Below are 27,461 nucleotides of genomic sequence, written 5' to 3' on the forward strand. Positions count from 1 at the left end.
GCATCCAGCTCTCAGCGGGAGTCTTCTGCACCAGGGCTGTGTTGGGTAAGTGTGGGGTAGGCAAGGGCTCTTTTAAAATCACTGGTTCAGTTTTAGCAAGTTCTGAACTGTGACCAGTCCCAGCCCCACCCAGTCTGCTGCCTGAATAAAAACTTAGTGTTCTTGATTCTCTTGTGTGATTCCAGTCACCAGGAGGACGTTGCAGGCCATGAACTACACTCAGGACGTTGCTCATCTGTCCAGGGTACACACCCCAAGTCCACCCGAAGAGCCATCAGCAGGTGTGGTGCAGGATGTGTTTCTGATATCCCAGACACACATACAGAGTTGTTCATGGAGGCAGAGGCAACCAGACCACTGTCTGTGCTAAAGGCCAGACTGGTGATACTGTCTGTGTGGCCTCTCAGATTTTACAAAAGTGTCCCAGAGGTCAAGTCCCACAGCTTTAACCGCTGGTCCTCACCAGTGGATGCCAAGTACTTACCGTTGGGAGAAAAATAAAGGGAGAGCACGGGACCTCGGTGACCTGTGAAGAGCTGCACCGAGTTCCCCTGGTGGGCACTTCACAGCCGGACAGTTTTGTCAGGGGAACCTGTAGCCAAGTTGTTTGAGTTGGGGTGGAATTTGACACAGTCCACGTCAGGCAGGTGTCCTGTATATATCCTCAGCGGGTACTTCCGATCAAAGGATCACAGCCTGGAGGTAAGGTCATGGGACCCACTGCCAAATACAGGCTAGAGGGCCTGATGTCCACGTCCCACACAGGGTAGGCATGTCCCTGATAGAGCACAGTGTTGGTGAAGCTCACCAGCTATCAGTACCTGTCGGACATATCTTCAGAACAAGAGAGCAGCCCTGAGTTGTCTGCGAGGAACCGTGTGCTGTAAACTGAGCCACAGTGTCCTCACAGGATCTTCATCTCTGTGCCTGTATTGTCTTCCTCATTCTCCCCCTCCTCCGAAGTATCACAGGCTAGCCGGATACGAGATGTGTCCACAAGGTTGGGCTCTGGTTTCAGCTTTTTGGACCGCAAGCTCCAGGGCTTTATGCAGGAATTGTCAAATCCAGCAGCCAGAAGTTTGCTATCGGAGGAGATCTCTGCAGTATTCAGCAGTTACTCTGTGTTTTAGAAGGCATAGAAGCAGATGGTGGTGAGGGGAGGAGGTCTGTTCTTGACTCGCTTGATATTTTCCTGCAAGACTTCCAGGGCACCCTCAATCTGCAGAGTAGGGTTGGGCAGATCTGGTGGTTCCAGGCTGTTGCTCTCACTGCGGAAGGAGCCACCACTGGCATACATCTGGTATCCTGTCCTCTTGGCAGGCTGCACATCCAGGTGAATGTGCACGGCAAGCACCTTGCACAGGACAGTGTTGTTATCACTTTGGAGGTAGCGGATAAGGTAGTTGTAGCTATCTTCCTGAAGACGGATCATGTCCTTATTGTCCAGGGATGCACGAAGTTGGAAGTTTGACAGAATGTCCTGGATGGCCTGCGTGGGTTGATGTCCTTCTGACTTGTATTTTGAGGGAACATTCCATGGGAGTGGCTATAGAAGCTAGAAAAACATCTTAAGAGTAAAAATCTACATCTAGTATAATAAAAATGAACTCAAATGTATATGCAAATCAATATACAATAATTCAAACCAAATGTTAAATATTTAAAAGTAGTAGTTACATTTCTGATTTAAAAGTACATCCAATAATCTACCTTTTTAACCTATTTCTACATCCCATCTTTTTCTTTTTAGAATGAGATCCCTAAATCTAATCTCCTTTGTTCAGAATTTTCCTGACCATTACCAATAAAATCTTGTAACTGATCCCCCTAAATAATGACAAATATCCATAATCTAATGAACAACCAAAACCCACCACCCCTCCTCTTAGCAATGTGGGAGTCATGTTCTTAAAATTACTTCCTGATGTCTGGAGGTGATGGCATATTTTGGGGACTCTTAATAAAACTGGGATAATTGTCATGTCTTGGGAGAGCTAGCTGTATCATTTGTTGTTCAGTCTCTGTGTAATGGGAAAATGCAGGGTTTATTTCAAGTCCTGGCTAGAGTAGTCTGTAAGGCTGGACCAACTCAGCTAGTCACCTTGAAATTGTCCTGATTACTTTCTAGTCCTAAGCCGATCTTTGGGTGTTTCTCATCTTAGTAACACTATGATAATCCAGGTGTAATCGTCGTTGTGGGGGCCCATCCTCCTTTAGGAGACTTCAATGTTACTGGTGGGCATGGTCATGGGTGACTGCAGAACTTACACATTCTAATGTCACATGCAGCAGATCTCTTAGAGGTTAAAAAACTATAAACTGTTATGTACATCCAGAGTTTAAAAACTTAATTCTTAGCTATGTGTTAGAGACTCCAACCTGAAACCTTGTATAGGAATCTAGAAGAAACCTTTGTCTAGAATTAGTATTCTAGAAGACCATTAATATCATGACCAAAAGTTAAAAATATACATATTGAACTTTATTCATTTTAGATAATATTTAAACTTTAAGAAAAGTGTTAAAGAGCAAAAATAAAAGCAAAGGATTATGAGATTAGCAGCAATAGGATAGTTCTTTAATTTTGGTTTTTCTTCTGTTTCATATCAGGTAAATCTTCTGACATGAGGCAGAGATTTTGGATTGTCCTTTAACAAGCATGCTTGTATTTAGAAAAGAGGAGACCCACTCACCTGTAGCTACCAAGGTTTTTTTCTTCTCCTGGCGATTCGTAGGGCCGTGTGACCTCCGGCTCCCTGGAGACTCTGTACTAGCTCTGGCTTGAGGGGATAACTTAGCAAGAACCTGGTTCTCTTTGTTATGGTGATTCCACTTGTATTTAAGGTCTTAGCAGTGGGCTGATAGCCTGCCTCCCCTAGCTGACCCTGCCCGAGGGGCCGGGAAGCTTTAATCTTCTCCTCCTGCTCCTGGATGGGAGGAGGCTTTGCATTTTCGATCCTTCTAGCCCACTGGTATATATACCCGACTTGAGTTTAATAAAGTTGCCATTTACTCTGGTAAATGAGCAAAGGTCTCTTTTGTGTGTGTGTCTCTTTTTCAACCCTCAGGACAATCGTCCATTCTCGTGGGCCCGAGTTCGGGAAAGTGCGCAGCCTGGGTCGGGCGTGGGTATCCACTGGAAAGTGCAGACTCTTCCAGACTCACCCATTCCAAAGTCAGGCTTAATTTTTAATTGAACTAGAAGTACAAAAAGACCTTTTAAATTATATGTCTGTAGAGAACATCAGAAACAAACATTTGGGATGATTTATGAAATGCTATCCTGTTGGAAATGTGATACACATACAGGCCAATTTACTCTTTGTCTTGGGACATTTATTCTGAATGATTTGTTTTATTACTCTGAATTGTCATTTGTCCAATGGTCTTCAGATTCCTTAATTGGATGCCTTCATTCTCCTGGAAAAACAAAACAAAATCCCTACCCAGACTCTAACTTTGGAGAATTTTCATTTTGGCAAGTTTTAGCCAACCAAATGGACAGCATTTGTGAGGCTAATAAGTTAGCTTAAATTGAATGGTTGGACTGGTTGATGAACTTTTCTAATCAAAGATCTCTCTCGTTCAAATCTCATTTTTTTCAATTTTGATGGATTCCACAGCATTTCTTCTACTGTGGAAACAAAAGCAAAACCTCTTCTCCAACATAACACATATTCTGGCTTCCATTTTGAGGGCAATATCTCATCAAAATATATAGGCTGATTTAATTTAGTAATTTCTTTCCATTATCCAACATGTCTCCATAACTGTCCCTTCTTTCTCATCAGCATTTAGAAAATTGAAAACTAATAAAGCATTATGAAATCTATTATGGTCTTTATTACCCCTTTCTATTTATGAAGCATATTTTTTTAGTTCGATTTGACCTTTCTATACCTATTTGTCCTGTAGAATTGTGTCGTATACCTGCAATATGCTTTATGTTGTAATATGCAAAAACTTTCATCTTTACTAGAGATATATGCTGAAGGATTGTCAGTCTTGATTTTTTACAGGTATGTTCATGATGTCCACAACTTCTAAGGAATGTGTGATTACAGAATCAGCCTTTTCAGAAATAAAAGCAGTTGCTCATCAATATTCAAAATAAATATCAATGGTGTGGGGTACATATTTTAATTTTTCAAACTTCGCAAAATGAAACAAATTCACTTGTCAAATTTCATTTTTTGATTATCATTTGGGTTACTTCCTGTAGGTAGTGCAGTTTGGTTATACAAGCAACAAGTAGGGCACTTTCTTATCATTTCCTTGGCTTGTAGGAAAGTGACAGAAAATTCTGTTTTCAAATCCTTGCTATTGATATGGTATTTTTAATAAAATTATGAGGTTGCTAGTGCATTTACTACTAACAGTCTATCAGTTTCAGCATTACCTTATGTTAGAGAGCCTGGAATACCCCTAGGGGATCTAATATATGTTATATATAAGGGATGGTTTCTATTTCTGATTAGTACTTGTAACTGAATAAATAACAAGGTCAATTCTGAATCAACTGGAGTAAGTTCAGCAGTTTTAATACATAAAACAATTCTCTGCATATTGAAAGTCAGTAACTATATTATGAGGTTCTGGAAAATGTAATACTACCATGAGAATAGCATATAATTATGACGTTTGAACAGAATCATAAGGCCTTTGAGTCACTTTATTTTAATTTCCTTATTTATAGCCTGCCATCCCTGTTTTCTTTTCATAAGTATAGAATGCAGGGGCTCCTGAAATTGGTATTCCCTGTACAATGTGAGGGAGGAATCAATTAGTTGTCTTTTTGAACCGAATTCTCTTGCTTTTCGTATATTTGTTGTTAATCTGTCCCCAAAATTACTGCAATCTCTTTGTAAAAGTTCATTTTCTGCCTATAATGAACCAATTTCAGCATTAGTAAAAGGTACTACAATTTCTGCTGAGTCTTTTCCTGCTAATTTGACAAAGTCTCAGTTTCTCCCTTGGAATCAACTCAGAAACCTTTTCTATATAGGTCTTTAATATTATTACTCTGTTTGTATGGTAAAGATAAAATTATAAGATAGTATCTTCTCTATGGATTAAAATTCCTGTAAGGAGTGTGTAGAAGGTAAAATAACCAGAAAGGGATCAAGCTCTGCATATAAATGATCCACATGTGCATCCTGCAATTTCTTTTCCACAAAAGCCAATTCTCTCTCAGCTTTAGCTGAACATTTTCTTGGACTATTTAAGTCCTTGTTACCTTGTAGGTTTGAAGTAAACTGCTCAGTTCTTGAGCTGTTAATTCAACTATGGGCTGTTGAACTATGGCCAATTGATGTCTCCCAGAAATTTTTGAAAGTTTTTAACAGTCTGCAATTGATCTTCCCTGATTTGTACCTTTTGAGGTTGATTTTTTGGTAAACCTATTCTATATCTTAGGTAATTAATAGAATCTTCTCTTTATATTTTTTCAGGAACAATTTGTAATCCCAAACAAGGCAAAATTTTCTTTACTTCCTCAAACTTTTTCTCTAAAGTATCTACATTTGAATCAGCCAGCAAGATATCATCCACAGGATGGTAAATTGCAGATTGAGTAAACTGTACACAAATCATTTCCAATGCTGTCATACTAAATATTGGCACTGGGTGGGGCTCTGTAACATCCCTTCTGGGAAAACGTTCCACTGATATCTCTTACCAGGCTCAGAATTATTCCAAGTAGGCATTGTGAAGGCAAATTTTTCTTGTCCTTTTCTTATAAATGATCAACAAAAAACAGTCTTTTATACCAATAATTATAACAGACCATCCTTTATGTGATAGAGAAGGCAGAGGAATCACAGGCTGTAAAGAGCCCATTGACTGAATCACCTTAGCAATTGCTCTTAGATCTGTTACCATTCTCCATTTTCCAGATTTCTTTTTAAGAACAAATACAGGAGAATTCCAAGGACTGGTCAATGCATCGATATGTTGAGCATTTACCTGCTCCTGTACCAGCTGTTCTATTGCCTGTGAATTTCCTGATGTCAAAGGGCATTGTTTCACTCAGATAGATTTGTCAGTTAACCATTTGAAAGGCAGAGCTGTTGGTACTTTTGAAAGATCAGCAGCTGTTGTGCCCTGTTTTTGCACAACCTGAATGGTCAGTGACTGTTCTTTACAAGACCTTGTAACATTTTTCCTAGAACCATATAGAAGTTTATGGTTTCTTTCTGAGACTGGAGGTTTTCCACTATTGTAACCATTCACATACCCATAAATTCATAGCTATATTAGCCACATATGGCTTTAATTTTCCTCTGTTCTTCTGGACCATTACAAACAACCAATCTTGTGCCCCCCCCAAGAAAAAATTCTAATACCTAAAAACTGAAGTTTTACCTTCTGAAGAGGCCAATTTGGATGTCAAGATTATGGTACAATTATTGTTACATTTCCTCTGTGTCTATAAGACCCACAATTTTAATGTCCCTTATTTGTATTTTCAGTTTCTGCCAAAAATATTTATTTGATGCTTTTTCCTGAATTTTTTTGCTTTATCCTCTAAAATTGATCTATCATCCAGAGCAGTATGAATTATAGCCTCTATTTCTCTATAAAATTGGGTTATACCTCTTTCTCTGCTCCCCTCCCTTTCTCGCTCTCCCCTTGTAACCTCTCCCGTTACCCCCACACTCCCAATTTACTCAGGTGATCTTGTCTTTTTCTTTGTCCTATATAGATCCATGTATGTCTCTCTTAAGGTCACACACACACACACACACACACACACACACACACACACACAAATATATATGAGTGCTCTATCTGCCTGTGCCAGAAGATGGCATCAGAGCACACTATAGATGGTTGTAGCCACCATGTGGGTTCTGTGAATTGAACTCAGGACCTCTGAAAGGAAATTCAGCATTCTTAACCACTGAGCTTTTAAACTCACAGACACTACATATACGCAATTGGCCATTGTCCCAAGCAATGAGAAGAAGAAAGAGATTTTTCTGTCTGGAGTCTGGATGATTCTCAGCAGACACTCGGCCTCTCTGGCCCTTCACTGTTCCATGTTCCTGGAAAGTTCATTCGGGGATGCCATGTATGAGTCCTATAGACCATGGCCCATAAAAGTGACAGACACTCTGTCTGTGGTGACTGTGGTCTCCTCGCATCTCTAGTGCAACTCAGCAGGGACAGTTCAAAGTTCACCTGGTTGTCCCTGTTATGTCCCAACCCACTCAATGCCCAAACTCAAATACAAACAGTCCAGGCTCCCATGTGAATTGCAAGGATTTTATTGTTAGAACCCTGTTCTTAAATACCTGAGGGTAGGGGTAGGGAGTTTTGGTCTATGCAGATGAGCAGGCAAGTAACATCCTTGAGTTTTCTGGCAAAGATGGAATCATCCAAAGAGAGGTTTAGCTTCTGTTTTCACCTGCAAAGAGAAAGGTCGGAAGGCCTCAGAGGTGAAGGAGATCTCAGCAGTCATACGTGGGACACCACTGGGGAGGGACCTGCACTCTGTTTGCAACAGCTCCTGGGTCTGAATTGGCCCAGGGAGTCTCCTCTCCATTCTGTCTCCAACAAGCCACATCAGGGCAAGTCTCGTAAACAGCCTCCAATCGAGGCTGATGGAAAGAGCCACCTGCCCTCGGGATACCATGGGCACATGTGGAGCAGAACGGAGAAGCTGATGGGGAGGGCCTGCCAGGACTCCAGGTGAGCCTTTGGGCAGCTGTGGCCCCACAATGAACTGATTCCTGTCACATGATGACCTCAGAGGCATGCACCTGGGGCGGTAACAATCCCACTAGTTCTAAGTATAAGAGGGGATTCAACTAGATTAGCAACTGAGCATTCCAAGCTTGGATTCTACACAGTGATCTTGGAGATCCAGGTTACAAGAAAAAAAATGAGAGTTTGGGGGTGCGGTGGTAGACTTGAAAAGTTAGGATAAAAGATCTGGGCTGGAGAAGTGGTGACAGGCCCTGTGTTGTTGTGACTGGACTGGTAGGTTGGGCCAGGAAGCCTGATGGTACCGTAGACCAAGCGGTACCATTGGGGCAGGGATCCTGGGGGCCTGGTCTGGCTTGAATGAGCTGAGCAGCCAGTGTCCTTCCTGCCCCTTCTCTTGACATCTTTCTGGATTCACAGAGGAGCTGCAGTGCTGGGGAGGAGCACACGCTCCATCCCTAAGCTGGGGTGAGCAGGGGGGCACACAGGCTCTGATCCAGACACACAGAGAACTCACCACCAAACTCTGTACATTCTTCTTGTCTTCCTCTGTGAGCTTGTTATTAACACATATCTTCAGATTTTTAGCAACTTCCAATGTGGCAGAGTCGTTCGTGTACTGGCTCACGAAATCCACATAGTCAGACACTGATGAGTCAAGGAAAAGAGCAAGAGTCTTCTTTATAGCTGGGCAAATGCCGCAGTCTAGAACACAAGGAAAAGATGATCCTCCCTTGAAAGCCGTGCATCAGAACACAGATGCCCATCCTGGGGAGTGAGGGTGTGAGAGCCCTGGAGACCCTGCATCCCTGACACCCATACCCTAGTACCCACTTCTTTGAGGTCACCCACATTCTAGTACCCACTTCCCCCTGAAGTCAGGAGCAGGGAAGCCCCAAGCAACACAAGAGCACCCGTGAGCTTCATGGTAATGGTGGCAGGTACTCCTACCTAGCTTGGACCCTTTTCATAACTGCCCTGTGCTACTCAGGGGAGGAAAGGGGCTGAGTCTGCTCTCTCAGGGTCCCTCCCAGAACCCTGCTTGAAACTCCCTGGGGCTATGTAGTGGAAGAGATGTGTGTTTTGGCAAGAGGATAAGATCCTGGTAAACAACCCTGGATCAGCCTGGTCCCTTCTTAATGCTCTGCTTAAAGTCACATGTCATGTGAAGACCAAGGAAGTGATGAGTCAGGAGAGGGTCAGGGTCCCTCCCTCAGGCCTCCAGAGTGAGGTCTCTGTCACCCCATCACTCCAGGGAACACAACGTTTATTAAAAGCCTCCCTAGTAGTCAGTATCTAGGGTAGACCAGACCACTGACCACTTGGGGACCCTGCTCTGACTGTTTCTGTCCCTGCCCCCATCTTTCACTTGCTACACGGCTCCATTGAAGCCAACTCTAACCCTAAAGTCCTCCTGCTATCGGAGTCATCCTTCAACTCCATCTTTTCATTGTTGTTGTTATTTTGCTTGTTTTGTTTCATGTTAGGTCTCTATACATAGCTCTGGCTGTCCTGGAACTCACTCTGTACCAGGCTGGTTTTAAACTCACAGATTCACCTGCTCTGCCTCCTAAGTGCAGGAAGCAAAGGTTTGTACTGTTCAGCTAAATGTGACCTATTAATATCTTTGCTGATTTTTGTGTTTTTTGTTTTAACAGAAAAGTTCTTGCCCAGGTTAGTTTGAGTTGGTAACCGTGAGAATGGAGTGTGTGTGTGTGTGTGTGTGTGTGTGTGTGTGTGTGTGTGCGTGTTATGACTGTGTATGTTGAATTCTGCTTTCCCTGGGCCTGGTAGGAAGCATTGTTAATATTCATTAACAACTGCCTGGTGTTGTGTCCGATACTTTCAATCCTAATACTTAGGAGCCAGAGGCAGGTGGACCATGTGAGTTGGAGGTCACCCTGGTCCCCACAGGGAGTTCCAGGCCAGCCAGAAATACACTTTAAGTTCATACTGCAAATGGCTCATGTTCATTTTCTCATAACTAATTAAGGATAGCTCATTTGGAGCAATCTGACCCCCTAATTGGTCACTGCCTGACTGTCTTGCTCCAGTTGCTTTGACTTTCCACCAAGAACCCAGCATGACGGCCGTGATGGCAGCACCAGCCATTTTGAATACTCCGTAGGTTCCTTGAGGATATTACCCCAGATTCTAAAGACACAGCCTCAGTCTGGCTGGTTAGAGTGTCTAGTAGAATTTTGCTACCACAGAATTCCAGATGAGTCTTCAACAACTTCTACCTGGGTCAGACGGGAAGCACCCTGTCTCCCAATGGCCCAGCAGAGGGGGCTGCTGAGAGACAGGCTGCCTTAGGCTCCAGTGCCTCTGTGGCCAAAGGAGAGGGCTGCTCAGACCCATTCATGCCCTGGGAGACATGCTAGCACCCTCTCCCCTGGGACTGACATTGTGGGCCTCAAGAAAGGCTTCTGTCTTTTTCCTGCCCTACTTTCAGGAGTGTGGGATGAACAGAAAATGATGGAGAAGGGGACAGTGAAGCAAATGCTGAGGCAGGGGAATGACAGTTGTGTGGTCATCAGGCAAGCACCTTGATGTGTGCTAGGTGAAGCATTGGACAGGGACAGGGCAGGAAAAGGAAGGGGCACAGCAAGGGAGAGCAGAGAGCAGAGTCTGAGGAAGGATCAAAGGGGACAGATCCAGAGGACAGAAACTTCAGGACCTGTTTGACAAAGAGGACAGGGAGCTGTGGCTTCTTTAGACACAAGAGGCTCATAGGGCCAAGGGCCACAGCACTGGTGAGTGCCAAGGAGGTCTGACTTCCTACCCATGAGGCTCTGGGTCCCATGCTGGTGTGAGGCCTGTTCCCTAGAGGGTTCCTCCTGCTGCTGCTCCCACCTGCCAGCTGCTTCTGCTCCCTGCTGGGACACAGGGAGGGCAATGAAAGCTGCCCAAGCCAGCACCTGGAGAGTGCCCCTTCCTGTACCCATTTCTACCTTTGTGAGCAAAGGGATCCAAGGGGACACACCTGCCTCAGCCTCCCACAAGCGGGGATTCCATGTGGGAAGCACCAGTCTTCCCCTCATTTGTCTGGACTCTGCCAGCCCCCCGACCACTCTGTGTGCCCTGAAACTGGAACTCATCATTACCCTGGCCTGTTTGTCATCCAGAGCATCTCTGTACCAGGTACGGCACCACTTCCCCATAAGCATGACCCCAGGGAGACCCCGGGCCTCCAAATGCTCTGCCCTCATGTCTGATGTACTTGCCCTTCACCTGGCTGGGAGATTCCATGCTTAATTCCCCAGACTGCTTCCAAAATCCATCAAATCAGAGGGACAGCCTGCTATGGCATCCACATGGCTAGGCTGCACCAAACCCCACCTTGTGCCCTGGTCCCAGTGTGGCAGGTGAGGGGCAGTGCATGGTGCGTGGCTGTAAAGCATGTGCAGCCTCTGCTCTCCTACTGTCTTCCGCCAGCCCCACCTCCCCCACCTCTCACGCTGCCCTTCTGCTCTGCACCAGGAGGTCAGACAGGGCAAGGCAGTGGGTGGATGTGGCTGCTCTGTCTTGGACTTTCAAGACTCCAGACCATGAACCAAGTTAACTTCTTTCCCATGTACCTATCCTGGGTGTTTTGTCATAGCAATGAATCACGGATTATGCAACTCAGTGCACGTAGACCCCACTTATCTAGGAACACACCATGTCTCCACCAGTGCACTGGGCTCTAAAACATGTTGCCACGTCCCTAAGTCTTCTTGCATTGACTGATCTTGCTGTCCCTTAGATGTCTAAGGGCTCAGAAGAGCAAGGCATGTGCCACTCTATCCCAGGGACCCCACATATGAGGTCTCCACAGATTCCGGGTAGGTGGGTCAACGGCCTAGCTCACTTCTTTCAAGTCCATAAACAAGACCTTTATTAAAACATGAAACCAACAGCAGGCAGTGCTGACATACACCTCAATCCAGCACTTGGAGGAGACAGGCAGATCTCTGTTAAGTTCAAAGCCAGCCTGGTCTACAGAGGGAATTCCAGGACAGCCAAGATTATTTCACTGAGACACCTGTCTCAAAAAACCAAACCAAATCAAACAAACCAAAAAAAAAACATTAAACAAACAGTATCTTTCCATTTAGCTGAAGCTGGCTTCAAACTCTCAGCCTCCTGACTCCACTTCCCTGTTTACATTTTATAAGTGCTTATATAATTTGTCTGGTCTTAATTTTTGAAAGCAAGAGTATAAGTGTCTTGATAATTCAGAACAAAGTAGTTTGTAGCCACAGGCTCATGGCTGTCATTTCCCTCCATCAGTATTAGCAAATGAAGTTTGCCAAAGGCTCAGAGATCCAAGAACCTTCTGCATTAACGGTTAGCTGAGTCAAACAGGATTTGCATCCGGTAACTGTTTTGGAAAAGAGGTGCCAAGCACCAAGACCCACTTACGAGCTGTCCACTATGTCCTGTGGTTTTGTGCTTATGACCTTGCAGGTCCCCAGGGCTGCTGAGGCCTTAACAATATCCCTTGCCAGCTGAGGCCTTCTCTTTCTTGGAAGTTTTAGGAATGGAGACGGGGGCGTACTGTGGCTAAGATGTGTCTGCTGCTGGGTGACACCTGTAGCCCTCTGCTACCTGTCAGAGCTGGCATCTGGCTTTTTGTAGATCTCACAGAGGTTAAGACCCTTGACCCACATGTCAGAGGACACAAGAAATGCACATATTTCCCCAGTGATTGGAACTGCTCACTCGAACCATTAATATTTTCTAACAAGATGTCTCTGTCGTTTTCCCAGTTCCTCACGGTTTTCTATTTGTGTTCGTGTGTGTGTGTGTGTGTGTGTGTGTGTGTGTATGTGCGCGTGCACGCACGTGTGCGTGCCTGTGAACTCACACAAATCTTCATTTTTGTGTGTGGTTACATGGTATGCTGGCTAGTTTAAAGTCAATATGACACAACTTAAGTCATTAGGGAGAAGGGAACCTCAACTAAGAACATGTCTCCTTGTGGTAGTTTTGGCTGGTTCCCCAGTATTTGGGAACCAGAAGCAAAGATTTCTTTGATTTCAAGGCCAGCCTGGTCTACAGAGAGTTCCAGGATGGTGACGGCTACATAGAGATACACCTGTTGTTGAAAATCCAAAAGTATAATAAAATTAAAAAAGAAAAGAAAGCGGAAAATGCCTCCATAAGTTGGAACTTCAGGGAAGCCTGTAAGGCATTTTCTCCCCCCCCACACTTCAGACAGGTTTTCTCTGTGTAGCCCAGGCTGCCTTGGAACTCACTCTGTAGACCAAGCTGTCCCCGAACTCAGAGATTAGCCTGCCTCTTCCTCCCAAGGGCTGGGATTAAAGACGTGCATCACCACCCGCTGGCCAGTCATTTTGTTGATTAGTGATTAATGGGGGATGGCTCAGGCCGTTGTTAGTGGGGCCATCTCTAGGCAGGTGGCTCTGGGTTCTATAAGAAAGCAGGCTGAGCAAGCCATGGGAAACAAAGCAGTAAGTAGCACCTGTCGTGGGTCTCTGCATCAGTTTCTGCCTCCAAGTCCCTGCCCTGCCGGAGTGTCCTTACTTTGATTTGAATGGTTCTTCATGTATAAGACAAACAAACCCTATCCTCTTTAGTTAGCATTTGGTCATGGTACTTTATTACAGTGATAGTAATCTTTTTATTTATTTCTTTGCTTGCTTTGATTTTCAAGATAGGATTTCTCTGTGTAGCAACTCTATCCTGGAACTCACTTTGTAGACCACAATGGCCTCGAACTCACAGAGATCTGCCGGCCTCTGCATCCTAAGTGCTGATGAAAGGCCTGCACCACCATGACCACCTGAACAATAGTTATCTTAACTAAAGCACATGGCATACATATGTGGATGCACATGGCAGTCAGAGATAGACAATCAGGCACCTTCTGATGCTCTCCAAGGTATCATGTGTATGTGTGTGTATGTATGTGTGTTTACATATTTTGGCTTTTTAGTAAGATTTCATTTATTTTTGATTATGTGCCTGGGGATTTTTCCTGCCTGAATGTCGTATGATCTGTGTGCAGTGCCTGTAGAGGTCGGAGGAGGGTGTTGGATCCTCTGGACTGGAGTGAGAGATCATTGTTAGCCCCCATGTGGGTTCTGCGTCTTTTTAAGATGACCACCTTATAGTTTTGAGACAGGGTCTCTTATTGAACGTAAAGTTTGCTAATTTGAAAACATTAGCTGGCCAGTGACCTCCAGGGGTGGACTCCCTAGGGCTGGGATTGCAAGGTGTGCTATTGTGCCTGGCTTTCCTCATGGGTTCTGGGGATTGAAATTCAAGGATTCAAGCTTACACAGCAAGCTCTTTCCTGACTGAGCTGTGTCCCTGGCCATCTTGCTTCTGTCTTTGGAAACACGTGCTCACACTGAAGGACTGAAGGAAGTAATTCTCCTGCCCAGCGGAGAGGAACATCTAGAAATACTCATGATTTCTTCCAGAAGAACACCGTCTTTCATTCCCATTAATCTGCTCATCCAGCCATTCATGCCAGAATGGACTCATGTTACTTCACAATTCACTCAGCTCTTTTTTTTTTAAATTTTTATTTATTTATTTATTTCCATTAAAAAATTTACACTAGCTCCCCTCCTCTCATTCCCATCCTGCTCCCCCACTCATCCCTCCCTCCCCCTCCCTCCTTAAGAGAGGCAGGGAGCCCTGCCCAGTGGGAAGTCCAAGGCCCTCACCCTACATCCAAGCCTAGGAAGCTTTGCATCCAAATAGACTAGGGTCCCAAAAAGCCAGTACATGGAGTAGAAACAGGTCCCAGTGCTATTATCGATGGCTTCTCAGTCAACCCCCCCCCTTGTCAGCCACATTCAGAGAGTCTGGTTTAATCACATGCTCGTTCAGTCCAGGCCCAGCTGGATTTGGTGAGCTCCCATTAGATCAGGCATGCTATCTTGGTGGGTGGACCAACCCCTCGCAGTCCTGACTTCCTTGCTCATCTTCTCCCTTCTTCTGCTCTTCAACTGGACCTTGGGATCTCAGTCCGTTGCTCTGATGAGGGTCTCTGTCTCTATCTCCATCCATTGCCGGATGAAGATTCTATGGTGGTATTCGAGATAATCATCAGTGTGATAGTGGGGCAAGGACAGTTCAGGTACCTTCTGCTCTGCTGCGCAAGGACCTACCTGGGGACATCCCTGTGGACCACCTGAGATCCTCTCTAAAGTCTCTTGTCAACCCTAAAATGGCTCCCTTAATGTAGGTATGTTCTTCCCTGCTCCTATATCCAACCTTCCTCCATCTCCACCCTCCCACTCCCCCAAGCTCTCTCCAGTCTTTCCTTTCTCCCTTTTCTCTCTCCCTCCCCCTTCCCCCATCTCCACCCCTACTTTTACCTCCACCCCCATGCTCCCAACTTTTGCCCAGCGATCTTATTTGCTTCCAATTTCCAGGAGGATCCATATATGTTTTACTTTGGGTTCACCTTATTACTTAGCTTCTCTAGGCTTGTGAACTATAGGCTTAATGTCCTTTGTTTATAGCTAGAGTCCACTAATGAGTGAGTACATACCATATTCATCTTTTTGGGTCTGGGTTATCTCACTCAGGATAGTCTTTTCTGTTTCCATACATTGCATGCAAAATTCAAGATGTCATTATTTTTCATCGCTGAGTAGTACTCTAATGTGTATATATTCCACACTTTCTTTATCTATTCTTCCATTGAGGTGCATCTAGGTTGTTTCAAGGTTCTGGCTATTACAAATAATGCTGCTATGAACATATTTGAACAAATGCTTTTGTAGTATGATTGGTCATCTCTTGGGTATATTCCCAAGAGTGATATTGCTGTATCCTGAGATAGATTGATACCCAATTTCCTGAGAAACCGCCACACTAATTTCCAAAGTGGTTGCAGAAGTTTGCATTCCCAGTAGCAATGGATGAGTATTCCCGTTACTCCACATCCTGTCCAGCATAAGCTATCATTGGTGTTTTTGATTTTAGCCATTCTGACAGGTGTAAGATGGTATCTCAAAGTTGTTTTGATTTGCATTTCCCTGATTACTAAGAAGGTTGAGCATGACCTTAAGTGTCTTTTGGCCATTTGAACTTCTTCTGTTGAGAATTTTCTGTTCAGTTCAGAGTCCCATTTTTTTAATTGGGTTAATTAGCATTATAAAGTCTAGTTTCTTGAGTTCTTCATATATTTTGGAGATCAGACCTTTGTCTGTTGCAGGGTTGGTGAAGATCTTCTCCCAATCAGTAGGTTGCCTTTTTGTCTTAATGACAGTGTCCTTTGCTTTACAGAAGATTCTCAGTTTCAGGAAGTCCCATTTATTCACTGTTGTTATTGTTGTCTGTGCTACTGGGGTTATATGTAGGACGTGGTTTCCTGTGCCCCTAATATAAAAACACCCACTTATGTAAAAGAAACATTTCTAGAACTCAAGTAATGAGTTCAAACCCCATACACTAATAGTAGGAGACTTCAACACTCCTCTCTCACCAATGGACAGGTCAACCAGACAGAAATCTAACAGAGAAATAAGAGAACTAATGGAGGTAATGAATCAAATGGACTTAACAGACATCTATAGAACATTCCACCCAAATAGGAAAGAATATACCTTCTTCTCAGCATCTCATGTAACCTTCTCAAAAATTGATCACATACGTGTAACAAAGCAAACTACCACAGATACAAAAAAATTTTAGTAACCACCTGTTATCGGTTCACCATGGAATAAAGTGAGAATTTAGCAACAACTTTACCCCCAGAAAGCCTACAAATTCATGGAAACTGAAAGTAAACTACTGTACCACCCCTGGATCAGGGAAGATATAAAGAAAGAAATTAAAGTCTTCCTTGAATTCAACAAAAATAAAGACATACCATACCCAAACCTATGGGATACTATGAAAGCACACTCAGCTCTTTACAGCGTCCTGGGGATCTGAACTCAGGTCCTTAGGCTTACATAATGAGCACTTGTCCACTGAGCCATTTCCTTAGCCACTCCATTTTTCTCTGGGGGGCAGTGGATTAACATCAGGGTCTTGCACATGCTAAGAAATGCTCTTCTACTGTGTTAGTGAACTAGTGACAAAGCCCAGATAAGAAGCAGCTTTCTGCTTACAGTTTGCAGGGATACAGTCCATGAAGGTGGGACAGGCATGGTTGGGTAGGCTTGGTGCAGGAACTCGACATGGTTGATCACATCTACAGTCAGAAAGTAGAGAGATGTGAATACCCAGCTTGCTTTCTCCTTTCCACTCCATCTATGACCACAGCCCACGCTGCCCACATAAAGTCAGATATAATTAACTTAGCTTAAGCGCTACCACACAAGCTTGTTTCCATGGCAATTCTAAACCCAGTCAGGATGACCATCAGGATTAGCCATCACACACACTAAGCCTCCTCCCTCCAGGAATGATTAACACAGTGCCCAGCTAACAGTGTCATTTGTGCCGCAAACGTCATTCTGAGGGTTTTAGGTTGAATTGAACTTGAGAGTCCACACACACAGTACTACCTGGGGACAGTGGAGCGCTCTAGTTTATACACGGCCAGTCCACAGTGACTTGTGGGCTGTGGACAACGGAGAAATCATTTACAGGGATGAATTCCTCCCTCTACTGTGAGCTGCTGTAACTGCATTGCCTCTACTGTTTAGGCCTCTTTGAGGCCTGCTTACTGGTGGACTGAGACAGGCAAGAGCAGGATGACAGGGAGGAGCTACTGTGGTGGGGAGGGGGAGTTTGCAGCATGATGCAGTTGGTAGAACAAAAACATCCCTAGCACTTGAGAATCAACACATGAACAATCACACTGGGACTGTTTTGGCTGGGAGTCGCTAAAAACCCCAGATATTGCCACCATGTCCTCAGAGGTCTCGTCCAAAGGTTGCAGCAGCTAAGATGTCCAAGTGTCCCCAGTATGGCCCCTCAGATACACACACTTCTGCTCAGATCTTGAACTTAGGCAGATGCAGTGTTTTGGGCTGTTGGCTGCCTACAGTGACAGAAACCCTCCCTAAACCCTGTGGATTTACCTCCAAACTTGAGGAGGACATGCTTGGAGCCAGGAGAGGAAGCAGAGGTGACAACTGAGCCAGGATAAGATTGCATTTGGCTCAGCACGTCGCTCCTTACAAAGGTCAGCTCTAACCATCTGCTGCCAAAGGTACATCCACTTCTGTACAGAAAGTGAGCACACAGGATATCTCCAGCCATTTGTTCTTCAGAGTGGGAGGGGCTCCTAAGTTCTCTCCCCCATGAAGTGTGAAGGGATCCATAGGTGCCAGGTTTTTTGCCCAAAGGCATTTAGAATTCTTGGGAGGCAGGGTAGGGGTTGGGATGGGATGGGGGAGAACAGGACTGGACTCAGGGAGACAGCAGTTTATAAGGTAGCAGGATCTGCTCTGAGAAGAGCACTTAGCACTCTACACCATGAAGGGGACACTGCTTCTGTTGGCCTTGCTGGTGACCGAGGAGCTGGGCTTCCAGACAAGTGAGGATGAGAAGAGATAGCCTTTCTGACCCTTGCTCACTCTGTCTTCTGACCTTATTGATCTGTTTGCAGATCTAGGGCATCCCTGGGAGGTCACTAGCCAGATGTGCTACAGAAGACCTTTGAAGCTTTCTGTTCAGGATTGTGACAGTTGGGATGGGAGGGGTAGAGAGACGGAGGTGAGGTGGTGGTGATGGACCCTTAGTTGCATGTACAGCTGAATCTGAGTCATGTGTGAGATTTATGTGAAGGTCAGATATGCAGGTTGCTACACTCATACATCCCCCTTCGCTGGGAGTGTGTCTATGGAAACAGTGTGCTACATCTGGGAGACAACAGCCTTTGGGAAGGCAGTACTGTGGGGAAGATCAGTTAAGACTTTTGTAGAAATGGCAAGAAACCCTGAGCCTCTCGTTTGCCAGCCTGGGGCTACTTTAATGTTGTTCTTCTGTGTTTTCAGCAGAAGCACACCTTCCTTCCTTTGAAATCCATACTGCAGTCTCCTTTGGAAACAAGGGAATATTGAATGCTGTCCTTACCAAGTACGGCCCTACTCAAAGGGAAAGGATGGCTTTTGAAAAACTCATGGAATGCTTCAGTGATGCAGGAGAGGAAGGCAAAATCCTGAATTCCAAACTTCTGGTAACTCTCTCCCTACCCTGATGTCCCCATGCATGATATGGTAGAATGCTGTGTAGAAATGATGCAGGCAACCAGTCAAATGTGTCACAGAATCAACACCAGAGCACGGAAACCTTTCCCACCCTAGCACATGTCCGAGCAGCATGCTGGTCCACATCCAGTCTGTCTATGCATGTTCCTGCAGAGCACTCCCCAACAATGGGTAAACACCAGGTTCTCACACTGAGGAGGGCAGACAAGGACACAGGAGAGTCTTTGGTTGGCTTCTGCACAGGGAGGGCACCCTCAGCTCTCCTCTACTCTAAGATGCCTGAAGCTTCTGTCCCGGGTCACCTTCTCTGGAGACTCCCTTAACTCTACTCTCCTGTCTCAGATGGAACCCAACTTCCACTGACTTCCTCAGAGCCACAGCCAGAACGTCCTTCCATGGCTTAGATGCCACCACCACCCCAGAGAGTGCCTGCAGCTACTCACCTCAGCCTCTCCAGGCCTCCTTTAGTCCCTTATAGAAGCACAGCTTAATTACTGAGACGCGTGTTTTGAATATTTCATCTCTCACTCTCTGTTTCCAAAGTATTTTTAGTTTGGGTGTCAGGTTCTGCAAAACCAGAGTACTCTCCAAGAAGGAATTTCTTCCAACACATCCACACAGGGATGTATTTCTAACACGGCCACACAGCCAATGTGCTGACAGATGTCCTCGGGTATGAGACATCATCAAAGCTGGAACTCAGCCATCTTGTCCCCTCTCCAGACCTAGCCCCCATCATGCCTTAGGGAACTTCTCCCTTCATCCCTGCCTGGCTAGGGTGACTTTTCAGACTTCCTCCTGATAGCTGTGGATGAGCTGCAGCTTTCTGGATCACAGTCTGCTGCTGGAGCCCTGAATCACTGCCGGGAATTTTCTTCCCTGTGCAGAAGGAGCAGACTGGGGAACCTTTCTGGGGTTCTCTTCCTTGACTTAACCACTTCTGCATATTTCTGTCTTTTGAATTTCCAGGAAGCCATCGTCTTCAGTCCAGAATGTAGAGAATACTATAAACAAAACTAAGGGATTACTTTCCAAACTTAACTTGTTTGGAACATGATGATTGATGTGAGAGGCACGTTGCTGCCCTGTCCACTCTCTGTCCTGTAGTTGGAATCCAGACACCTGCACCCTCCTTGCTCAGTCTGTTAAGCTCGTTCAATAAACACCTGCAGCTCTGCTCTGGGTCCCATGTCTGTGTGTTGTACAGGCGTCATGTGATGTCTTCAGATCTAGGAGACAGGAAAAGGACTCGGGTAGACACTCAGAGCAGGGCGAATGCCACTGACTGCCTAAGTATCAAGATTATATGGCTAATGAAAAATCATCCAGTATAACTGTACATGGCAGAGTTATGCCCAATTTTTGATTAATACACATACGAGGTTTTTGTGGAGCAGTCCCACTATGGAGAAGGGAGTACTATGGGCTGACAAGGGTTTTACAGAAATGACAGTGGCCATTCAAAGGCAGGTCACCAAAGTTTTGCAAGTTGAGTGTTAGCCTAGTGATTGTCTGCTGTGCTCTCTCTCACTGTGCAATACCTGCACCACAGTTATTTTATTTCCATGAGCTTCGGAAAGAGGAAAACAAATGTAGAGTACAATTCCATCAGTGAACACTGGGATGGGCACTTAGGAGAGGAGTGAGTATAAGGGGAGAGGAAGAAACATTAGGAGCAATGGAGACGCTCATCATCATGACTGCAGTGATGAGTTCATGGGTTTGTACATTAAATTACACTTTAATTACACACAACATGGGGCACATCAATTCCACCTCAATAGAGCTGTAATAAAAGAAATGGTTCAGTACAAACGGAATGGCTAAAAGCACAAAAATAAGAATTTCATCTCTACTGAAAAACCAGAAAGTTTGGCAAATGCACTGTTGTCCTATCCTCGTTGGGAGAGAGGCCTACATTGAAGGACATAGAACCTCATGAGCAATAAAGATTGACTTTAGTCCTAGGTCACACACATGGACAGGCATCTCTTTCCTTTCTCCACTTTCTGACTCACATAGCCCAGGCAATCCAGCAACATTTGATCATCTACCATTGCTCTGAGTATCTACAGAAACACAACCAGGGAAGGCCCGAGACTGTGTGTGTATCTTCACCTCCCACAGCTACAGTGAGAAGAGCATTCCAGAAGCACATTTAGATGCTGACATTCTTGGATTTGCTGCCCTCCATGTTTATTAATCAAATCCAGGGTATGGATGTATTTGTGGCAGATCGTTATGGGTTTATTCCATGCCTGCAGCCCTTTTGGGATAATGGAGTATCCTTTATTTATTTATTTATTTATTTATTTATTTATTTATTTATTTATGCCTTCTCTCTATGTGTTACTTTCTTTTTTTTAAGTAAATTTTATTAAATTATAAAAGTTTCCATTTCCGCCCCCCTCCCAACACCCTCCCACTCCCCCCACTCCCCCTCCTCCTCCCTCTTCGTCCCCCAGGGCAGTCAGGGTTTCCTGCCCTGTGGGAAGTTCCAGTTCCTTCCCCCTCCCTCCAGGTCCAGGAAGGTGAGTGTCCAAACAGACTGGATCCCCAAAATCCAGTATATGTAGAGGAAACAGGTCCCAGTGTCATAGTCAATGGCTTTTCAGAAAGACTTCGGGCCAGCCACAGTCAGAGAATCCGGCCAAATTCCGAGAATCTGGTTAGATCACGTCCTCGTTCAGTCCCAGTCCAACTGGCCTTGGTAAACTCTCATCAGATCCGTTCCCTTGTATCAGTGGGTGATAGCATTCCTTGCAGTACTGATTTCGTTTTTCATGTTCTTCCTCCTTCTGCTCCTCATTTGGACCTCGGGGGGCTCAGTACGGTGCTCCGATGTGGGTCTCCGACTGTATCGCCGTCCTTCGCCAGATGAAGGATCTATGGTGATAAGCAAAATATACATCAGTATGGTCATGGGCCACGGCCGATTCAGGCACCCTCTCCTCTGTCCAGAGAACAATCTGGGGGATCTCTCCTTGGACCTGGGATTCCATATATAATCAAGTCTCCTGTAAACCCTAAAATGGCTCCCTTAGTTGAAATATATTGTTCCCTGATCCCATAATCATCCTTCCTCCCCCCCCCACCATCTCCGGCCACCAAGCTTTCCCCGTTCCTCCCCTACTCCCTTCTCTCTAACCCTCTCCCCTTCCATCGACCCTCCCACCCCCCCCCCATGCACCCGAGGTTACCTGGGACTCTTGTCTATTTCCTACCTCCTGGTGGATAGCTAAATAATCTTCATCAGGTTCATCTTCTTATTTAGCTTCTCTAGGATCACGAATAATAGGCTCAAAGACCTTTAATTATGGTTAGAATCCACTTATGAGTGAATACATACCGTGTTCCTCTTTTTGGGTCTGGCTTACCTCACTCAGTAAAGCGTTTTCTATTTCTGTCCATTTGCATGCAAAATTCAAGATGTCATTGTTTTTTACCGCCGAGTAAAACTCTAATGTGTATATGTTCCACACCTTTTTTAACCATTCTTCTATTGAGGGGCACCTAGGCTGTTTCCAGGTTCTGGCTATTACAAATAGTGCTGCTATGAACATAGTAGAACAAATGCTTTTGTAGTATGTTAGGGAATCCTTAGGGTATATTCCCAAGAGTGGTATTGCTGGGTCCTGAGGGAGGTTGACTCCCAGTTTCCTGAGAAACCGCCACACTGATTTCCACAGTGGCTGCACGAGTTTGCATTCCCACCAACAATGGATGAGTGTTCCCCTCACCCCAAATCCTCTCCAGCATAGGCTATCGTTGGTGTTTTTGACTTTAGCTATTCTGACAGGTGTAAGATGGTATCTCAAAGTGGTTTTGATTTGCATTTCCCTGATCGCTAAGGAGGTTGAGCATGACCTTAAGTGTCTTCTGGCCATTCGAAGTTCATCTGTTGTGAATTCTCTGTTCAGATCAGTACCCCATTTTTTAATTGGGTTAATTAGAGTTTTAGTGTCTAGTTTCTTGAGTTCTTTGTATATTTTGGAGATCAGACCTTTGTCTGATGAGGGGTTGGTGAAGATCTACTCCCATTCAGAAGGATTCCTTTTTGTCTTACTGACAGTGTCCTTTGCTTCACAGAAGCTTCTCAGTTTCAGGAGGTCCCATTTATTCACTGTTGCTCTTGTTGTCTGTGCTACTGGGGTTATACGTAGGACGTGGTTTCCTGTGCTCATGTGTTGCAGTCTACTTCCCAAAGAAACAAGGACCTAAGAAACAAGTAGGTGTGGACATATTAATATCTAACAAAATTGGATTCAAACTAAAATTAATCAGAAGAGATTTGGATGGACATTTTATACTCATAACAGGAACAATTCATCAGGAGGAAGTCTCAATCCTGAATATCTATGCCCCGAATATAAAAACCCACCTATGTAAAAGAAACATTCCTAGAACTCAAAGCACACATCAAACCCTACACATTAATAGTAGGAGACTTCAACACTCCTCTCTCACCGATGGACAGGCCAACCAGACAGAAACCTAACAGAGAAATAAGAGAACTAATGGAGGTAATAAATCAAATGGACTTAACAGACATCTGTAGAACATTCCACCCAAATAGGAAAGATTATACCTTCTTCTCAGCATCTCATGGAACCTTCTCAAAAACTGATCACATACGTGTAACAAAGCAAACTTCCACAGATACAAAAAAATTTTAGTAACCACCTGTTATCGGTTCACCATGGAATAAAGTGAGAATTTAACAACAACTTTACCCCCAAAAAGCCCACAAACTCATGGAAACTGAAAGTCAACTACTGAACCACCCCTGGATCAGTGAAGATATAAAGAAAGAAATTAAAGTCTTCCTTGAATTCATTCAACAAAAATAAAGACACACCATACCCAAACCTATGGGACACTATGAAAGCACACTCAGCTCTTTACAGCGTCCTGGGGATCTGAACTCAGGTCCTTAGACTTGCATAATGAGCACTTGTCCACTGAGTCATCTCCTTAGCCACTCATTTTTCTCGAGGGCCAGGGGGGCTATGGATTAACCTCAGTGTTTTGCACATGCTAAGAAATGCTCTACTACTGTGTTAGTGAACTAGTGACAAAACCCAGATAAGAAGCCACTTACTGCCTACAGTTTGCAGGGATACAGTTCATGAAGGTGGGGCAGGCTAAGTGCAGGAACTCGACATGGTTGATCACATCTACAGTCAGAAAGTAGAGAGATGTGAATACCCAGCTTGCTTTCTCCTTTCCACTCCATCTATGACCACAGCCCACGCTGCCCACATAAAGTCAGATATAATTAACTTAGCTTAAGCGCTACCACACAAGCTTGTTTCCATGGCAATTCTAAATCCAGTCAGGATGACCATCGGGATTAGCCATCACACACAGTAAGCCTCCTCCCTCCAGGAATGATTAACACAATGCCAAGCTAACAGTGTCATTTGTGCCGCAAACGTCATTCTGAGGGTAGTAGGTTGAATTGAACTTGAGAGTCCACACACACAGTACTACCTGGGGACAGTGGAGTGCTCTAGTTTATACACGGCCAGTCCACAGTGACCTGGGGGTTGTGGACAACGGAGAAATCATTTACAGGAATAAATCCCTCCCTCTACTGTGAGCTGCTGTAACCGTATTGCTTCAACTGTTTAGACCTCTTTGAGGCCTGCTTACTGGTGAACTGAGACAGACAAGAGCAGGATGACAGGGATGAGATACCATGGTGGGAAGGGGGAGTTTGCAGCATGATGCAGTTGGTAGAACAAAAACATCCCTGGCACTTGAAAATCAACACATGAACAAACACACTGGGACTACCCTGACTGGGAGTCACTAAAAACCCCAGATGTTGCCACCATGTCCTCAGAGGTCTAGTCCAAAGGTTGCAGCAGCTAAGATGTCCAAGTGTCCCCAGTATGGCCCCTCAGATACACACACTTCTGCTCAGATCTTGAACTTAGGCAGATGCAGTGTTTTGGGCTGTTGGCTGCCTACAGTGACAGAAACCCTCCCTAACGCCTGTGGGTTTTACCTTCAAGCTTGAGGAGGACATGCTTGGAGCCAGGAGAGGAAGCAGAGGTGACAACTGAGCCAGGATAAGATTGCATTTGGCTCAGCACATCGCTCCTTACAAAGGTCATCTCTAACCATCTTCTGCCAAAGGTACATCCACTTCTGTACAGAAAGTGAGCACACAGGATGTCTCCAGCCATTTGTTCTTCAGAGTGGGAGGGGCTCCTAAGCTCTCTCGCCCATGAAGTGTGAAGAGGATCCATAGGTGCCAGGTATTTTGCCCAAAGGCATTTAGAATTCTTGGGAGGCAGGGTAGGGGTTGGGGTGGCGTTGGGGTGGGCGAGAAGGGACTCAGGAAGACAGCAGTTTATAAGGTAGCATGATCTGCTCTGAGAAGAGCACTTAGCACTCTACACCATGAAGGGGACGCTGCTTCTGCTGGCCTTGCTGGTGACCGAGGAGCTGGGCTTCCAGACAAGTGAGAATGAGAACAGATGGCCTTTCTGACCCTTGCTCACTCTGTCTTCTGACCTTATTGATCTGTTTGCAGATCTAGGGCATCCCTGGGAGGTCACTAGCCAGATGTGCTACAGAAGACCTTTGAAACTTTCTGTTCAGGATTGTGACAGTTGGGATGGGAGGGGTAGAGAGACGAAGGTGAGGTGGTGGTGATGGACCTTAGTTGCATGTACAGCTGAATCTGAGTCATGTGTGAGATTTATGTGAAAGTCAGATATGCAGGTTGCTACACTCATACATCCCCCTTCGCTGGGAGTGTGTGTCTATGGAAACTGTGTACTGTATCTGGGAGACAGCAGCCTTTGGGAGGGCAGTCCTGTGGAGAAGATCAGTCAAGACATTTGTAGAAATGGCAAGAAACCCTGAGCCTCTCATTTGCCAGCCTGGGGCTACTTTAATGTTGTTCTTCTGTGTTTGCAGCAGAAGCGTACCTTCCTTCCTTTGAAATCCATACTGCAGTCTCTTTTGGAAACAAGGGAATATTGAATGCTGTCCTTACCAAGTACGGCCCTACTCACAGGGAAAGAAAGGCTTTTGCAAAACTCCTGGAATGCTTCAATGATGCAGGAGAGGAAGGCAAAATCCTGGATTCCAAACTTCTGGTAACTCTCTCCCTACCCCGATGCCCCCATGCATGATATGGTAGAATGCTGTGTAAAAATGATGCAGGCAACCAGTCAAGTGTGTCACAGAATCAACACCAGAGCACGGAAACCTTTCCCACCCTAGCACATGTCCGTGCAGCATGCTGGTCCACATCCAGTCTGTCTATGCATGTTCCTGCAGAGCACTCCCCTACAATGGGTAAACACCAGGATCTCACACTGAGGAGGGCAGACAAGGACACAGGAGAGTCTTTGGTTGGCTTCTGCACAGGGAGGGCACCCTCAGCTCTCCTCTAAGGTTCCTGAAACTTCTGTCTACTGGTCAGGGTCACCTTCTCTGGAGCCTCATTTAACTGTACTCTCCTGTCTCAGATGGAACCCAACTTCCACTGACTTCCTCAGAGCCACAGCCAGAACGTCCCTCCATGGCTTAGATGCCACCACCACCCCAGAGAGTGCCTGCAGCTACTCACCTCAGCCTCTCCAGGCCTCCCTTAGTCCCTTATATAAACATAGCAGAACTACTGAGACGCGTGTTTTGAATATTCCATCTCTCACTCTCTGTTTCCAAAGTATTTTTAGTTTGGGTGTCAGGTTCTGCAAAACCACAGCACTCTCCAAGAAGGAATTTCTTCCAGCACATCCACACAGGGACGTATTTCTAACATGACCACACAGCCAATGTGCTGACAGATGTCCTCGGGTATGAGACATCATCAAAGCTGGAACTCAGCCATCTTGTCCCCTCTCCAGACCTAGCCCCCATCATGCCTTAGGGAACTTCTCCCTTCTTCTCTGCCTGGCTAGGGTGGCTTTTCAGACTTCCTCTTGATAGCTGTGGATGATCTGCAGCTTTCTGGATCACAGTCTGCTGCTGGAGCCCTGAATCACTGCAGGGAATTTTCTTCCCTGTGCAGAAGGAGCAGACTGGGGAACATTTCTGGGGTTCTGCTCATTGACTTAACCACTTCTGCATATTTCTGTCTTTTGAATTTCCAGGAAGCCATCGTCTTCAGTCCAGAATGTAGAGAATACTATAAACAAAACTAAGGGATTACTTTCCAAACTTAACTTGTTTGGAACATGATGATTGATGTGAGAGGCACGTTGCTGCCCTGTCCACTCTCTGTCCTGTAGTTGGAATCCAGACACCTGCACCCTCCTTGCTCAGTCTGTTAAGCTTGTTCAATAAACACCTGCAGCTCTGCTCTGGGTCCCATGTCTGTGTGTTGTACAGGCGTCATGTGATGTCTTCAGATCTAGGAGACAGGAAAAGGACTCGGGTAGACACTAAGAGCAGGGCGAATGCCACTGACTGACTAAGTATCAAGATTATATGCCAATGAAAAATCATCCAGTATAACTGTACATGGCAGAGTTATGCCCAATTTTTGATTAATACACATATGAGGTTTTTTGTGGAGCAGTCCCACTATGGAGAAGGGAGTACTATGGGCTGACAAGGGTTTTACAGAAATGACAGTGACCATTCAAAGTCAGG

At 45.2% G+C, this 27,461-nt stretch overlaps 1 protein-coding gene, 1 long non-coding RNA gene and 1 pseudogene across 2 annotated transcripts; 2 read left to right on the top strand and 1 right to left on the bottom strand.

Moving 5' to 3' along the window:
- Positions 1-791: 791 nt before the first annotated feature.
- Positions 792-8,634, bottom strand: LOC125409636 (TAF5-like RNA polymerase II p300/CBP-associated factor-associated factor 65 kDa subunit 5L; annotated as a pseudogene).
- A 9,474-nt stretch (positions 8,635-18,108) lies between these two features.
- LOC148123338 (androgen-binding protein homolog) lies at positions 18,109-19,964 on the top strand. The gene is made up of 3 exons (XM_087906037.1): positions 18,109-18,169; positions 18,630-18,811; positions 19,812-19,964. Exons 1-3 carry the CDS (start codon positions 18,109-18,111, stop codon positions 19,860-19,862), a joined length of 294 nt encoding a protein of 97 aa, XP_087762163.1. The 3' UTR covers positions 19,863-19,964.
- A 4,844-nt stretch (positions 19,965-24,808) lies between these two features.
- On the top strand, positions 24,809-27,166 carry LOC148123339 (uncharacterized). Its single transcript, XR_015737837.1, has 3 exons — positions 24,809-25,108; positions 25,776-25,957; positions 26,960-27,166. It is a non-coding gene; the product is annotated as an uncharacterized LOC148123339 (long non-coding RNA).
- The last annotated feature ends 295 nt before the right edge of the window (positions 27,167-27,461 follow it).

Source organism: Myodes glareolus, chromosome 1, assembly GCF_982192425.1.
Source record: "Myodes glareolus chromosome 1, mMyoGla1.1, whole genome shotgun sequence".
In the NCBI taxonomy this organism is placed as follows: domain Eukaryota; kingdom Metazoa; phylum Chordata; class Mammalia; order Rodentia; family Cricetidae; genus Myodes; species Myodes glareolus.